We start from the raw sequence: 14558 nt of genomic DNA, 5'->3' as shown, positions 1-14558 counted from the left end.
AACTCCAGGAGGAGGTACCATTCTCTCTCTCACTTTGAAAATCGCTTGGGCCTGGAAAATTGACATTCAACTGCAAAAACAAACAAACAAAAAAAAAACAAATGCGTTAACAACACAATAATCTTATATTGAACAATGGGGACAGAAATGTAATATGTAACACATTTTCTTCCAGTCACAGAAGATCTTATTAGACGGAATGCTGAACACAACGACTGTGTCATTTTTTCCCTGGAGGAACTCTCGTTGCATCAGCAAGAAATAGAAAGACTAGAACACATTGATAAATGGTGCCGGGATTTAAAAATTCTCTATCTTCAAAATAATCTTATTGGGAAAATTGGTAAGTTTCAGTACTTAGTTCTCATGGTTTCTTTAACATTGTGAATGAGATAACTTTGGAAAGTGCTGTGTTATTTTTAGAAGACAATCACTGAAAAATAATTCCATGGGAAAACAGACACAGCCATCTCTCAGTGGTTGTGTGGGGGGCATTTCCCTGAACATTTCTGTGTGTAATGAAAACAATTTCCAGCAAGGAGTTGGGAGAGCAGGTAAAGGTGAGGAACACATTAGTTGACCTGATCATCTAAAAAGGCAGAGAACACATCAGACCTGATTTTTTTTTTTTAAGTTTGAAAGGGAGGAGGCATTTGTCATCATTTTACATCACACTGCAAAACAAATTTATATGAGAATTGAGGGAGTCCTTGTCAGGTTACTGCAGAATTCAATAGCTAGTTTTGCTATATTTATTGTGACCATATATGTGCAAGGCATTGGGCTCAGTATTGGGTATTGAGGGGCTTCCGATTTGGAATGGAAATTAGAGGTAAATGCAGGAATCAGGTCAATGAAGATAAAAATATCAGTATTATAACTGATAAAGCTCTTCTAAGAAAGTGGCGTAGACTTGCAGCCAAGTGGGCTTGCTAATATTGCCCTCAGAATTAACCTGCCCACCCAGTTACATGCAGAATTGAACAACCGCAAGTTTCTCCTCCCCAGGTGGGCCTTTGCTTTATGTCAGGAGGTAGGTTGAGACCATGTGCTCTCTGCTGGCAGGAAGATCCCAGAAACCAGGAAAGAGGGTAGGACTGGGCATGCTCAGTTTCTTCTCCTGATTAACCTATCAGATAAATTGGTCTTCCTTCCCCCACCACACTTGACTTCTCTCACAGAAGAATGATGAATTAAAGGGAAGAGGGAAGGGAGGCCTGTGGAGTTACTCTAATGGAGGTCCTGCCACATGGACACAGAAGGAGAATCCCCAGCACCCGGAAAGAGAAAGCACAGGCTCTGGCATCAGGTAGACCTGGGTCAGAACACTGCCTCTCCCGCCTCCCTCTATGCAGTGTGAAATTTGACAAGTCAGTTACTTGCCCAAGTCTTAGTTTTGCCATCTGTAAAATGGCTAATAATGCCTAATATGTAAATTGGCATAGGGATTACATGAAATGATATGCTTAGTGCTTGCTCACCATAAGATAAGTACTCATTACAGGATAGCTGCTGTGCTGCTGCTGTTACCAATTTGATCATTTACCTCATTGTGCCCCAGGCTAGCCAAATGAAGGTAGGAGCAGAAAGGAGATGCCAGTGGAGTTGGAGGAAAAGGGATGGAGTCAGGGCTGAGGAGGCAGAGTGAGTGCCAACCCCTGTGTGCCCTGGCACGAGAACCCAGAGGTCAGCTTGCAGGATTATATTTAACTTCCCGTGGTGATGTACAGTGGTTCACAACAGGGGCATTTGGCAATGTCTGGAGATATTTTTGGTTGTCGCATGTGTATGGGAGGATGGGGAGAGGATGCTGTTGGCATCTAGTGTATAGAGGCCAGGAATACTGCAAACCATCCTACAGTGCTCAGGATGCCCCCCCACCCCCCGCAAGAAAGAATATCCAGCCCAAAATGTTAGTATTGCTGAGGTTGAGAAACCCTGGTGATGTGGTTGCTTCTAGTTTCGTGGATAATTGAAAATTAGCCTCAGGCTTGCAAAAAGCCTAGGTTTGCATCATTTTTGGAAGATTTACTAAAATTCTCTGTATTTTTTCAGTTAATTATTTTTGGCATCTTTAACTTGACCAGAAATTAGAAACTCTGGCACATTGTTCAATTAAAAAGGCTATTACAGAAAACCACCAGCTTTTATGCATGGGGGCATGAAAGAACGGTTCTAATTGTACAGATCTAAAAGAGTTCCCAAAATTTTAATCTCCACAGCTGGGTCCATCACAATTACTAATTAGGAGCATGGTATTTCGGTCCTTTTCAAAACTGTGAGAAAGCTTAAATTTTTGCTTCCAAAGTACTCTTAAATTAAACACTCTTTTAAATCCTAATAATGGGATTTTTCAGTGCTACTCCACCCATGGGCATTTAGGCACTTATTTAGCAAGTAAAACCACCCCTCTAGGATTCAGACTTGCTCTTGTGCCATTGAGGTAGAAGTTTGTGAAGCAATTGCCTTTCCTAAAGCCCTGTTGCCCATGGGAAGACATAGATGGTCTGCAGAGGAAGGCACTGCTTAGAGGTGACCCAAGAGGGAGCCCAGGGGCTGTGTGGGGTCTTGTCAAGTGCCCCGTGCCCAGACCTACTGAATCAGAACCTGTGGGCTCCTGGAATCAACCCTTTCAACAGCTTCCCAGTGGGCTGCATGCCTGGGCCAAGCTGAGGGCTACAGAGCTGCTTAAATCCGAGAAGGCAGAGGGTCTACTCCAAGTCGGTGGGCCTGCTTAGTTGATGAGAACTGTTACTAGAATGGTCTGGCTAGAACTCAGACTCCCTTTTCCCTACCCAAGAGGCTCTTCCATTTTGACTTACAGAGGCTTTTTTTTAACCCGCTGTGTCCAAGTTGGGCCCTGGGGTTTTGAGGAGTTAGCTTAGGAAACCGTCCCTGAGCAAATTCTTACTTTTCTATCATATGACTCCTTTAGCGTTTAGAGGGTGATGCGTATAACAAAGGTGGGGAAGGGAAATCCTGTTTTGAAGAGGTATTTTATTGTGGGCTGGCAATTTTAACAATAATAAAGTATTTTGTTCAGGATGTGGACGAGACTCTCATAGTTCTTAGCACATAGAAACCTCCAAATCTGCTGGGAGCGGTGGCTCATGCCTGTAATCCCAACATTTTGGGAGGCTAAGGCGGGTGGATCACGAGGTCAGGAGATCGAGACCATCCTGGCTAACACAGTGAAACCCCATCTCTACTAAAAATACAAAAATTAGCCAGGCGTGGTGGTGGGAGCCTGTAGTCCCAGCTACTCAGGAGGCTGAGACAGGAGAATGGTGTGAACCCGGGAGGCGGAGCTTGCAGTGAGCTGAGATTGGGCCACTGCACTGCAGCCTGGGCGACAGAGTGAGACTCTGTCTCTTAAAAAAAGAAAAAAGAAACCTCCAAATCTTTGACTATTGAATGCTCAGATGTTTCTAAAGAGCTTTTTCGAACATTAGGATTACTTAGAATAATTTAAATTCTGAGGGAAATGTTTGTAATTTTTTTCCCCCAAATCCTCCATTTAAACAATGCATAAATTGAGATTCAGAGATGTGAACTGTTATGTTCAGGTCTATGGAAACAAATATATGATGTTTTGTACATTTTAGATTAACTATTAGTGGTGATAAGGGTGATGATTATAAATCACCATCTTTGAGCTTCATGGTGTACCTGAGAAATGGGCAGAGGTGGCACTAATTGAATGAGGCTGCCCCCAGTGCACATTCCTTAGCAAAGTTTTCTACATTCCTGTCATCTTAGAAAGGACTGTTCTTTTAAGGTGTACTATAATGATTTAGTTCCAGGTTCTGGAGTCAACTTTCCTAGCTCTACCACTTAACCTTGGACAAGTGAATTAATTCTCTGTACCTTGGTATTCTGATTTGTAAAAAGGAGACAATAGTTTTGACCTCATAGGGTTATTATGAGGATTAAATAAGGTAATATATACTAAATGCTGAGAACATTGTGTGACATGTGATAAGCACTCAGCAATAGTTGCTATGGTATTATTAACTATTTTTCAAAGGCCCCATTCTGCAGCAATTCTGTGACTTGTTTATGCTTGTTGTTTTGCCTGTATTGACTTTCATGTTTATTAAATAAGATAATCCTGTATCAGGTTGATTTTGGCTTCAAGTCAAAGAAACCCAACTAAATGTGGTAGAACAGTAAGGAAATCAATTATCTTACCCAACTTTAAGTCTACAGGTGGAGCAGACTCCAGAATCAGTCAGGGTTGGTTGATTCCTTCTCTCTGCTCTACCAGCTCTCAGGCTTTGTCCTGCAGCTGTTTCCCTTATGATTGAGTATAAGTATCAATAGAGATAGTAATTCCTTATTAACATCCAGCAGGAAAAAGAGATAAGAACCCCTCAAGCATGGAATATAGATCCTTCCCTTTTATCTGATTAGGAGGACTGGGTGTGCATGTCCTCTCCTGTATCACACGGTTGCCAAAAGACTGCCATGGCTTTTTGGCTTAAACCTAGGTGCCTGAGCCACCACTAGCAAGAGAGATTGGATTGTCATGCACTGGCCCAGCTTGGCTAAACCTAACTGCCTGGAGTTAGGGCTAGGTAAAGACATGAGCAAAACTGGGTGTCATTAGGAAGGATGGAGGGAGAAATGGGTCCTCCTTAGGCAGCCACCATGTCTGATGTACAGGTATAGATTTGGAAAAGCGACATGGTTTTGATAACCATAATAATAATCTTTAGATTTTCTTTATTATTTTAGTAATAGATTACATAAAAGTGTCTTTATTTTGAAGATTATCTTAACTACATTATCTTGTATTTCAGAAAATGTTAGCAAACTCAAGAAACTTGAATATTTGAATTTAGCTTTAAACAACATTGAAAAAATAGAAAACTTGGAAGGTAAGACTGTTTCTTCTATTATGCTATTATGAATTAAAATTGAGATTTTAAGTTAGAAGGCCAGGTGCGGTGGCTCACGCCTGTAATCCCAGCACTTTGGGAGGCCAAGGCGGGCAGATCACCTGAGGTCAGGAGTTCAAGACCAGCCTGACCAATATGATTAAACCCCGTCTCTACTAAAAATACAAAAATTAGCCAGGCATGGTGGCATGCACCTGTAATCCCAGCTACTCAGGAGGCTGAGACAGGAGAATCACTTGAACCCAGGAGGCGGAGGTTGCAGTGAGCTGAGATTGCGCCATTGCACTCCAGCCTGAGCAACAAGAGCGAAACTCCGTCCTCCCAAAAAAGAAAAAAGTTAGATTTAAACAGTCTTGTATAAAAATAGCTATGCTTTTAAAATTCACATTTTACATACATCTTATAGTTATTCTTCTTATAAAAATTCAAGCAATAAGGTGATACATAAATTCAAAAATGGAAGTCCATTTCACTCTTTCCTAACCTAGCCTCCTCAGAGGTAGCCAGAATTAACACTTGGGTATATACAAAGTGGTTTTGTTTCATTTTGCTTTCTATTAATGGAATCATACGATGAGTATTGTTTTGAAAATTAGGTTCTTCCCTACAATTACCTTGCTTTTTTGATATCCAGGAAAGGGGGCGTGGGGCTACGTACTGGAATCATTGTAGACTGATTTATCTAACCATCTGTCTGCAGGTGGACATTTGGGTGCGTCCCAGCATTTTGCTATAATAAGCATGGCTACAGTAAGCCTCCTTCTACATTTTACTTTGTGTACATGTGCACAGTTTTTTCTAGGACAGACACTTAGAAATGGAATTCCTGCATTTAAATCACCATATTTGGAAAGATACTGCCAAGTTGTTCTCCAAAATATTTATTGTATCGATTTGTACTTATACTGATAGTCCATGTGAGTACCGATTTCTACACAACTTCACTAATACTTTCTATAAACAATATTTTTTAAGATAGGAAGATATTTTTGTTTGTTTATTTTTATAGTAGCCATCCTACCCTAATAGGTGTGAAGTGGTATGTTATTTTGCTTCTGACTTGCGTTTACCTAATGATTAATGATGTTGAGCATTTTTTATGTGCTTACTGGCCACTTGCATATCTTCTTTGGAAAAATGTTTATTCAAAGGTTTGGCCCATTTTTAAATTAGTTATATTATTTGTCTTTTTACTGTTAAGTTGCAAGTGTTCTTTATATATTTTAGATGCTAGACTTCGATCAGATATTTGATTTGCAGATATATTCTTCCAATTTGTGGGTTTTCTTTTCAACTTTCATGATGGTGGCCTCTGAGGCACAGTTGTTCTTAGTTTTGTCTATAGTTTGTTTGTTTGTTTTCCCTATAGGTGTCTTTGGTTTTACTGTCTGGATAGTAGGGGCCTTTATAGAATGAATTGAGAAGTGCTTCTTGTTCGATTTTTTTCAGAGAGCTTGTAAAAAATTTGTGTTAATTCTTCTTTAAATATTTGTTAGAATACACCAGGAAAGCCATCTGGTCCTGGACTTTTCTTTGGGAAAGTTTATTGATTATTAATTTAATCTCTTTACTTATTATAGGTCTATTCAGATTTTCTATTTCTTCTTGACTCAGTTTTGGAAGGTTATGTCTTTCTAGAATTTATCTGTTTCACTTAGGTTATCTCATTCTTTACCATACAGTTGTTTTTACTGATCCCTTATTATCTTTTTCATTTTTTTTAATGTCAATAGTAAAGTCTCATCTTTCATTCCTGATTTACTAAATTTGAGTGTTCTTTTTTTTCTGGTTAATGTGCAGCTAACGGTTTGTCAATTTGGTCAATCTTTTCAAAGAACCAACTTTTGATTTTGTTGATTTTGTCTATTGTGTTTGTTTCCCCTGTAATCCTTATTATTTCTTTCTCTTTGTGTTTTCTCTTTTTTCTAGTTTCTTAAGACAGACAATTAGGTTATTGATATGAGTCGTTGTTTTTTATGGAGGCATAAATAAAATTCTATGAATTTTCCTATGAGCATTACTTTTTTGCATCTAAGTTTTGATATGTTGTGCTTTTGTTTTAATTCATCTCAAAGTATTTTCTGATTTTTTTTTGCAATTTTTTTCTTTAACCTATTGCTTATATAGCAGTGTTGTTTAATTTCCACATCTTTGTGACTTTCCCACATTTTCTCATTTTACTGATTTCTAGTTTCACTCCATTGAGGTCAAAGAAAGAAATACTTTTTTTGATTTTAATTACTTTAAGCTTATTGAGACTTGTTTTATGGCCCAACATTTGATCTATCCTAGAGGCTGTTCCATGTACATTTGGGAAGATTGTACATGCTGCCATTCTTGGGTTTATTGTTCTGAATATGCCTGTTAGGTCTAGCCTTTTGTTTCTTTCTTTCCTACTCTTCTATTTCCTTGCTGATATTCTAATTGTTTTATCTATTATTAAAAGCAGGTTATTGCTGTCTCCAAGTATTATTGTTGAATTGTCCCTAGCTCCCGTCAATAATGTCAGTTTTTGCTTTAGATATTTTGGGACTCTGCTCTTAGGTGCATATATGTTTATAATATTTTTATCTTTTTGATGAATTGATGTTATTATTATTATAAAATGTCCTTTTTTGTCTATAGTTACAATGTTTGCCTTAAAGTCTATTTTGTCCGGTATTAATATAGTCACTCCAGCTCTCTCTTTTTCTTTTTGGTTACCATTTGTATGGTATAACTTTTCCTGTCTTTTACCTTTCCAACTATTTCTATCTTTGAATCTAAAATGCTTCTCTTTAAAAGGCATATAGATGAATCGTGTTTTGATTTTTAATCTATCCTGTCAATCTCTGCCTTTTAATTTGGGAGATTAACCCATTTACACCTAATGTAATTAGCAATAAGGCAGAATTTGTGTCTGTTATCTGCAATGTGTTTTCTATATATCTTATGTCTACCTTGTTCTGTTTTTGGATTACTCTTTTCATTTTTGTTATTTTTGTGTGTACTGTTTTAATTCCCTTATTATTTTACTGTATATTTTTGAGTTATTTTCTTAGTGGTTTCCCTGGGAATTACAATTAATATCTTAATTTATAACAATCTAGTTCAAATTCATACCAACTTCATTTCAATAGTATACAGACTTTGCTCCTGTATAGTTTAGTTTTCCTCGCTTCGTTTATGCTGTTATTGTCACATATCACATCTTTATATATTATGTGCCTATTTACATAGATTTATAATTATTTCTTTTTGCAGCCATCTTTTAAATAATTTAGGAGAAGAAAATAGGTACAAACAAAAATAAATTTATATTGTCTTTTATATTTACCTATATAGTTACCTTTAGTAATTGTTCCTATTTTATCAAATGCATTTGAGTTTCTCCCTAGTGTCTTTTCATTTCAGCCTAAAAAACACTCTCTACTATTTCTTGTAGCACAGATCTGTTAGTGAAAAACTCTCATTTTTGTCTATCTAAAAAATCTTAATTTATTTTCCATTTTTGAAGGAGAGTTTTCCCAGATAGAGAATTATTCGTTGACAACTACATTTTTACCATTTCTTCTTTCCTTCCTCCCTTCCTTCTTCCATCTATCCATCCATCTACCTGTTATCTTTTCCAATAACTTTCTTTTGTGTTTTCTAAATCTCCCCAAGAACTTCTTTCAATTGGATTTTAGTAGTAGTATACTGATCTTTTGTGCCTTTTAACCTGCATCTTTTATTTAAATCCATTTTTCTTGATATTGTACATTTTGAAATATTTCACCAGATTCAAATTCCAAATAATCATTTTCTTTTCATCCCTGTTCATTTTATAGTTCAGTCCATCTACAATTAACTCTTTATTTTGGCTGTACTTTTTTTTATTATACTTGAAGTTCTGGGTGCATGCACAGAACATGCAGGCTTGTTACCTAGGTATACATGTGCCATGGTGGTTTGCTGCACCCATCAACCCGTCATCTACATTAGGTACTTCTCCTAATGCTATCCCTCCCCTAGCTCCCCAACCCCCGACAGGCCCTGGTGTGTGATGTTCCCCTCCCTGTGTCCATGTGTTCCTGTTGTTCAATTCCCACTTATGAGTGAGAACGTGTGGTGTTTGGTTTTCTGTTCTTGTGTTAGTTTGCTGAGAATGATGGTTTCCAGCGTCATCCATGTCCCTGCAAAGGACATGAACTCACCCTTTTTTATGGATGCATAGTATTCCATGGTGTATGTGTGAATTTTGGCCATACTTTTTATTCTTCTAAACTTCTATGTTCTGATTGCTTCATTCCTGTGATGTGTATTCTTATTTTATGGATGAGATATCTTCGAAATCTCTTTGGAGATAATTGTTAGAACTTTTTGCTGTCAATTTTTTTCATCCCCTGAATTATCTTCTTCATCTGAGGTTTCTGTTTTATTTTGCAGGCTTCTATCTTGTGCTATTTTTCTCTAAATGTCTGGTAACATTTGGTGTCTGATTACAGTCACAAAGGATTTGGTGTATTAGGTGGCTTGTGTGACTTATTCCACAGTTGTGAGGTTCTGCTTGCCTATCCAGCCTCAGCCTGCCTGGCAGAGCCACTGTGTACTCTGCGAGTGGGTGGGGCGTGCTGACTAGCAGACTTCACTTTAGAGTGCAGGGCCATGGAATAGAGGCAGACAAGCTGCTCTCCCCACCCCAATGCCATCTGCTAATAGCTGAAGTTAGGAGGACTTTACTTAGGTCAGTGGTTTTTAGCCTATTTGCCTACTAGGGTAAAAATGGATATTCCAGTGACTATTAAGATTCTTTATTAACAATTACATAAATCTACATCATGTATTTTTATTTTTCATTCTCAAAAATTACCATTACCAAAGTCATCAAACCTGGCCTCAGTCCTGGGATCAAGATGATGCTTTTCATCATTGGCATTTTTCTGCATTAGAAATGGAGTCATTACTCTCTCCCAGCTAACATTTTACGGCCCTGTTCTCCTGTGAACAAATGGAATAATAAAATTTACTGTATGTCCATGTTTTGTGGTAATGAAGTTTCTATCTAAAATGCCAAAGAAATAATTAAAACTGGGACTCTTGGCTGGGTTGTCCAGCGCTTGTTAATTTTGTGAAGTAAGTATTCTTACACCGTATGAGTTCTGTTTGTGTGATTTGTTTTATTTATGTACCACTAGAGGGCAGCATCGTCACTATTGTCTTTTTGAGCTTGGCAAACTGCAGGACAACCCCCCTCCTGCCTTTTACCTGAACAGGTCTTTTTGTGCTCTGCTTTCCAGCTTTAACATGGATGAACTGGGTGTAGGGTAGCCTGAGGATTGTTTGGTAAGGGCGGTGGAGGGGGATAGTGGGAATGGAGAATGCATCCTATCTGCTGGCAAATATGTACTTTTGTTTAATTTTAAGGGATTGAGGTGACAGAGGAGGAAGATGGGGGTACACCTTCAACCCACCTGCTTAAGTAAAAATAAATCGTTTTGCTTTTTACTGTTTTTCCTTGGATGGCAAAAAAAAAAAATAGCTAGTATCCTTTTTTTTTTCTTTTTCTCCTGTTGAAGATTCACCAGGGTAGAATAAAGTGCTTTTGTTTTCCATCCCTTACCCTAACCTGGAAGGAGAGGTGGAATTTCCCATAGCATGAGCTCCCCCACCCGCCTTTGGCAGTCAGTGTTGGTGATTTCCAAGATTTTTAGACCCCAGAGGGTCACTGAGCTGGATCTCCACAGAACAGGAGATAGAGGCTGGGACTCCACTGAAGGAAGCAGTGCCGAACTCCAGAGATGAGATTTTCTCAAGCTTGGCCAGTTTGGCAACAATTGTTCATATTTGGGATGACAAATGTAGTTTAATTTCTTAATTGCAGGCCAAGTGGACATTAAAATTTGACACTTTGAAAAATATAATGAACATTTGGAGGGTTTTTTATCTACAAAATTATAGCAACATCCAAAGATATATGACATTTTCACCTCATTGGAGGCTTTCAAATGTCAGTCTTTTCTTATATGAAAGAAAAATGTAATTAAAATGTCTTCCGGAGCCTCCTAAATTAAACTTAAGAAATGCCACCTAACCTATCTTAAGTCAGATTACCCCAAATATATCTTCTACGTTTATAAAATTCATCTTTCATTTTTGCCAATGTAAAATAAACATAAAAACATAGAGATATAGACTGTTTTATTTGTAGATGTAGTTTTGTACACATCCTTCATATAGTGCCTGAGCCTACATTTTTATAATTTAACAACTGCATTGTCAAGTTTATTAATGTGTTTTATTTTTTATTTTTATTTTTTATTGTACTTTAAGTTCTAGGGTACATGTGCACAATGTGCAGGTTTGTTACATATGTATACATGTGCCATGTTGGTGTGCTGCACCCATTAACTCATCATTTACATTAGGTATATCTCCTAGTGCTATCCCTCCGCCCTCCCCCCACCTCATGACAGGCCCCAGTGTGTGATGTTCCCCACCCTGTGTCCATGTGTTCTCATTGTTCAATTCCCACCTGTGAGTGAGAACATGCAGTGTTTGGTTTTCTGTCTTTGCAATAGTTTGCTCAGAATGATGGTTTCCAGCTTCATCCATGTCCCTACAAAAGACATGAACTCATCCATTTTTTATGGCTGCATAGTATTCCATGGTGTTGATGTGCCACATTTTCTTAATCCAGTCTATCATTGATGGACATTTGGGTTGGTTCCAAGTCTTTGCTATTGTGAATAGTGCTGCAATAAATATACGTATGCATGTGTCTTTATAGCAGCATGATTTATAATCCTTTGGGTATATACCCAGTAATGGGATGGCTGGGTCAAATGGTATTTCTAGTTCTATATCCTTGAGGAATCACCACGCTGTCTTCCACAATGGTTGAACTAGTTTACCGTCCCACTAACAGTGTAGAAGTGTTCCTATTTCTCCACATCCTCTCCAGCACCTGTTGTTTCTTGATGTTTTAATGATTGCCATTCTAACTGGTTTGAGATGGTATCTCATTGTGGTTTTGATTTGCATTTCTCTGATGGCCAGTGATGATGAGCATTTTTTCATGCATCTGTTGGCTGCATAAATGTCTTCTTTTGAGAAGTGTCTGTTCATATCCTTCACCCACTTGTTGATGGGGTTATTTGATTTTTTCTTGTAAATTTCTTTAAGTTCTTTGTAGATTCTGGATATTATCCCTTTGTCAGATGGGTAGATTGTAAAAATTTTCTCCCATTTTGTAGGTTGCCTGTTCACTCTGATGGTAGTTTCTTTTGCTGTGCAAAAGCTCTTTAGTTTAATTAGATCCCATTTGTCAATTTTGGCTTTGGTTGCCATTGCTTTTGGTGTTTTAGTCATAAAGTCCTTGCCCATTCCTATGTCCTGAATGGTATTGCCTAGGTTTTCTTCTAGGGTTTTTATGGTTTTAGGTCTAACATTTAAGTCTTTAATCCATCTTGAATTAATTTTTGTTAAGGTGTAAGGAAGGGATCCAGTTTCAGCTTTCTCCATATGGCTAGCCAGTTTTCCCAGCAGCATTTATTAAACAGGGAATCCTTTCCCCATTTCTTGTTTTTGTCAGGTTTGTCAAAGATCAGATGGTTGTAGATGTGTGGTGTTATTTCTGAGGGCTCTGTTGTGTTCCATTGGTCTATATCTCTGTTTTGGTACCAGTACCATGCTGTTTTGGTTACTGTAGCCTTGTAGTATAGTTTGAAGTCAGGTAGCATGATGCCTCCAGCTTTGTTCTTTTTGCTTAGGATTGTCTTGGCAATGCGGGCTCTTTTTTGGTTCCATTAAAAAGTTCCATAAAAAAGTAGTTTTTTCCAATTCTGTGAAGAAAGTCATTGGTAGCTTGATGGGGATGGCATTGAATCTATAAATTGCCTTGGGCAGTATGGCCATTTTCATGATATCGACTCTTCCTATCCATGAGCATGGAATGTTCTTCCATTTGTTTATGTCCTCTTTTATTTCGTTGAGCAGTGGTTTGTAGTTCTCCTTGAAGAGGTCCTTCACATCCCTTGTAAGTTGGATTCCTAGGTATTTTATTCTCTTTGAAGCAATTGTGAATGGGAGTTCACTCATGATTTGGCTCTCTGTTTGTCTGTTATTGGTGTATAAGAATGCTTGTGATTTTTGCGCATTGATTTTGTATGCTGAGACTTTGCTGACGTTGCTTACCAGCTTAAGGAGATTTTTGGCTGAGACAATGGGGTTTTCTAAATATACAATCATGTCATCTGCACACAGGGACAATTTGACTTCCTCTTTTCCTAATTGAATACCCTTTATTTCTTTCTCCTGCCTGATTGCCCTGGCCAGAACTTCTAACACTATATTGAATAGGAGTGGTGAGAGAGGGCATCCCTGTCTTGTGCCAGTTTTCAAAGGGAATGCTTCCAGTTTTTGCCCATTCAGTATGATATTGGCTGTGCGTGTGTCATAAATAGCTCTTATTATTTTGAGATACGTCTCATCAATACCTAGTTTATTGAGAGTTTTTCACGTGAAGGGCTGTTGAATTTTGTCAAAGGCCTTTTCTGCATCTATTGAGATAATCATGTGGTTTTTGTCTTTGGTTGTGTTTATATGCTGGATTATATTTATTGATTTGCATATGTTGAACCAGCCTTGCATCCCAGGGATGAAGCCCACTTGATCATGGTAGATAAGCTTTTTGATGTGCTGCTGGATTCGGTTTGCCAGTATTTTATTGAGGATTTTTGCATTGGTATTAATCAAGGATATTGGCCTGAAACTCTCTTTTTTTGTTGTGTCTCTGCCAGGCTTTGGTATCAGGATGATTCTGGCCTCATAAAATGAGTTAGGGAGGATTCCCTCTTTTTCTGTTGATTGCAATAGTTTCAGAAGGAACGGTACCAGCTCCTCTTTGTACCTCTGGTAGAATTCGGCTGTGAATCCATCTGGTCCTGGACTTTTTTTGGTTTTTAGGCTATTATTGCCTCAATTTCAGAGCCTGTTATTGGTCTATTCAGGGATTCAACTTCTTCCTGGGTTAGTCTTGGGATGGTGTATATGTCCAGGAATTCATCCATTTCTTCTAGATTTTCTAGTTTATTTGTGTAGAGGTGTTTATAGTATTCTCTGATGGTAGTTTGGATTTCTGTGGGATCGGTGGTGATATCCCCTTTATCATTTTTTATTGCATCTGTTTGATTCTTCTCTCTTTTCTTCTGTATTAGTGTTGCTAGCGGTCTATCAATGTTGTTGATCTTTTCAAAAAACCAGCTCCTGGATTCATTGATTTTTTGAAGGGTTTTTTGTGTTTCTGTCTCCTTCAGTTCTGCTCTGATTTTAGTTATTTCTTGCCTTCTGCTAGCTTTTGAATTTGCTCTTGCTTCTCTAGTTCTTTTAATTGTGATGTTAGGGTGTCAATTTTAGATCTTCCTGCTTTCTCTTGTGGTCATTTAGTGCTATAAATTTCCCTCTACACACTGCTTTAAATGTGTCCCAGAGATTCTGTTATGTTGTGTCTTTGTTCTCATTGGTTTCTTTGTTCTCATTGGTTCTCATTGGTTTCTCATCTTTATTTCTGCCTTCATTTCGTTATGTACCCAGTAGTCATTCAGGAGCAGGTTGTTCAGTTTCCATGTAGTTGAGCTGTTTTGAGTGAGTTTCTTAATCTTGAGTTCGAGTTTGATTGCACTGTGGTCTGAGAGACAG

The 14558-nt window shown here is 38.1% G+C and overlaps 1 protein-coding gene across 9 annotated transcripts in view; it reads left to right on the top strand.

The window, feature by feature from the left end:
• The window catches only part of DNAAF11 (dynein axonemal assembly factor 11), a 103882-nt gene that overhangs the window by 13721 nt on the left and 75603 nt on the right, over window positions 1–14558 (top strand). For 6 of the 9 annotated variants that reach the window (XM_063816028.1, XM_063816029.1, XM_054656402.2 and 3 more), the window contains 2 exon segments: window positions 176–343; window positions 4803–4880. The exons of 2 other annotated variants lie outside the window; for them this stretch is intronic. Coding sequence is in view for 5 of the 7 variants with exons in the window: in XM_054656402.2 (XP_054512377.2) it covers window positions 176–343; window positions 4803–4880 (246 nt within the window). In the remaining 2 variants the exon portion in view is untranslated. 9 annotated transcript variants of the gene reach the window in all.

Source organism: Pan troglodytes, chromosome 7, assembly GCF_028858775.2.
Source record: "Pan troglodytes isolate AG18354 chromosome 7, NHGRI_mPanTro3-v2.0_pri, whole genome shotgun sequence".
In the NCBI taxonomy this organism is placed as follows: domain Eukaryota; kingdom Metazoa; phylum Chordata; class Mammalia; order Primates; family Hominidae; genus Pan; species Pan troglodytes.
Note: the sequence above shows the minus strand (reverse complement) of the source record. Positions and strands in the feature narration are given on the sequence as shown.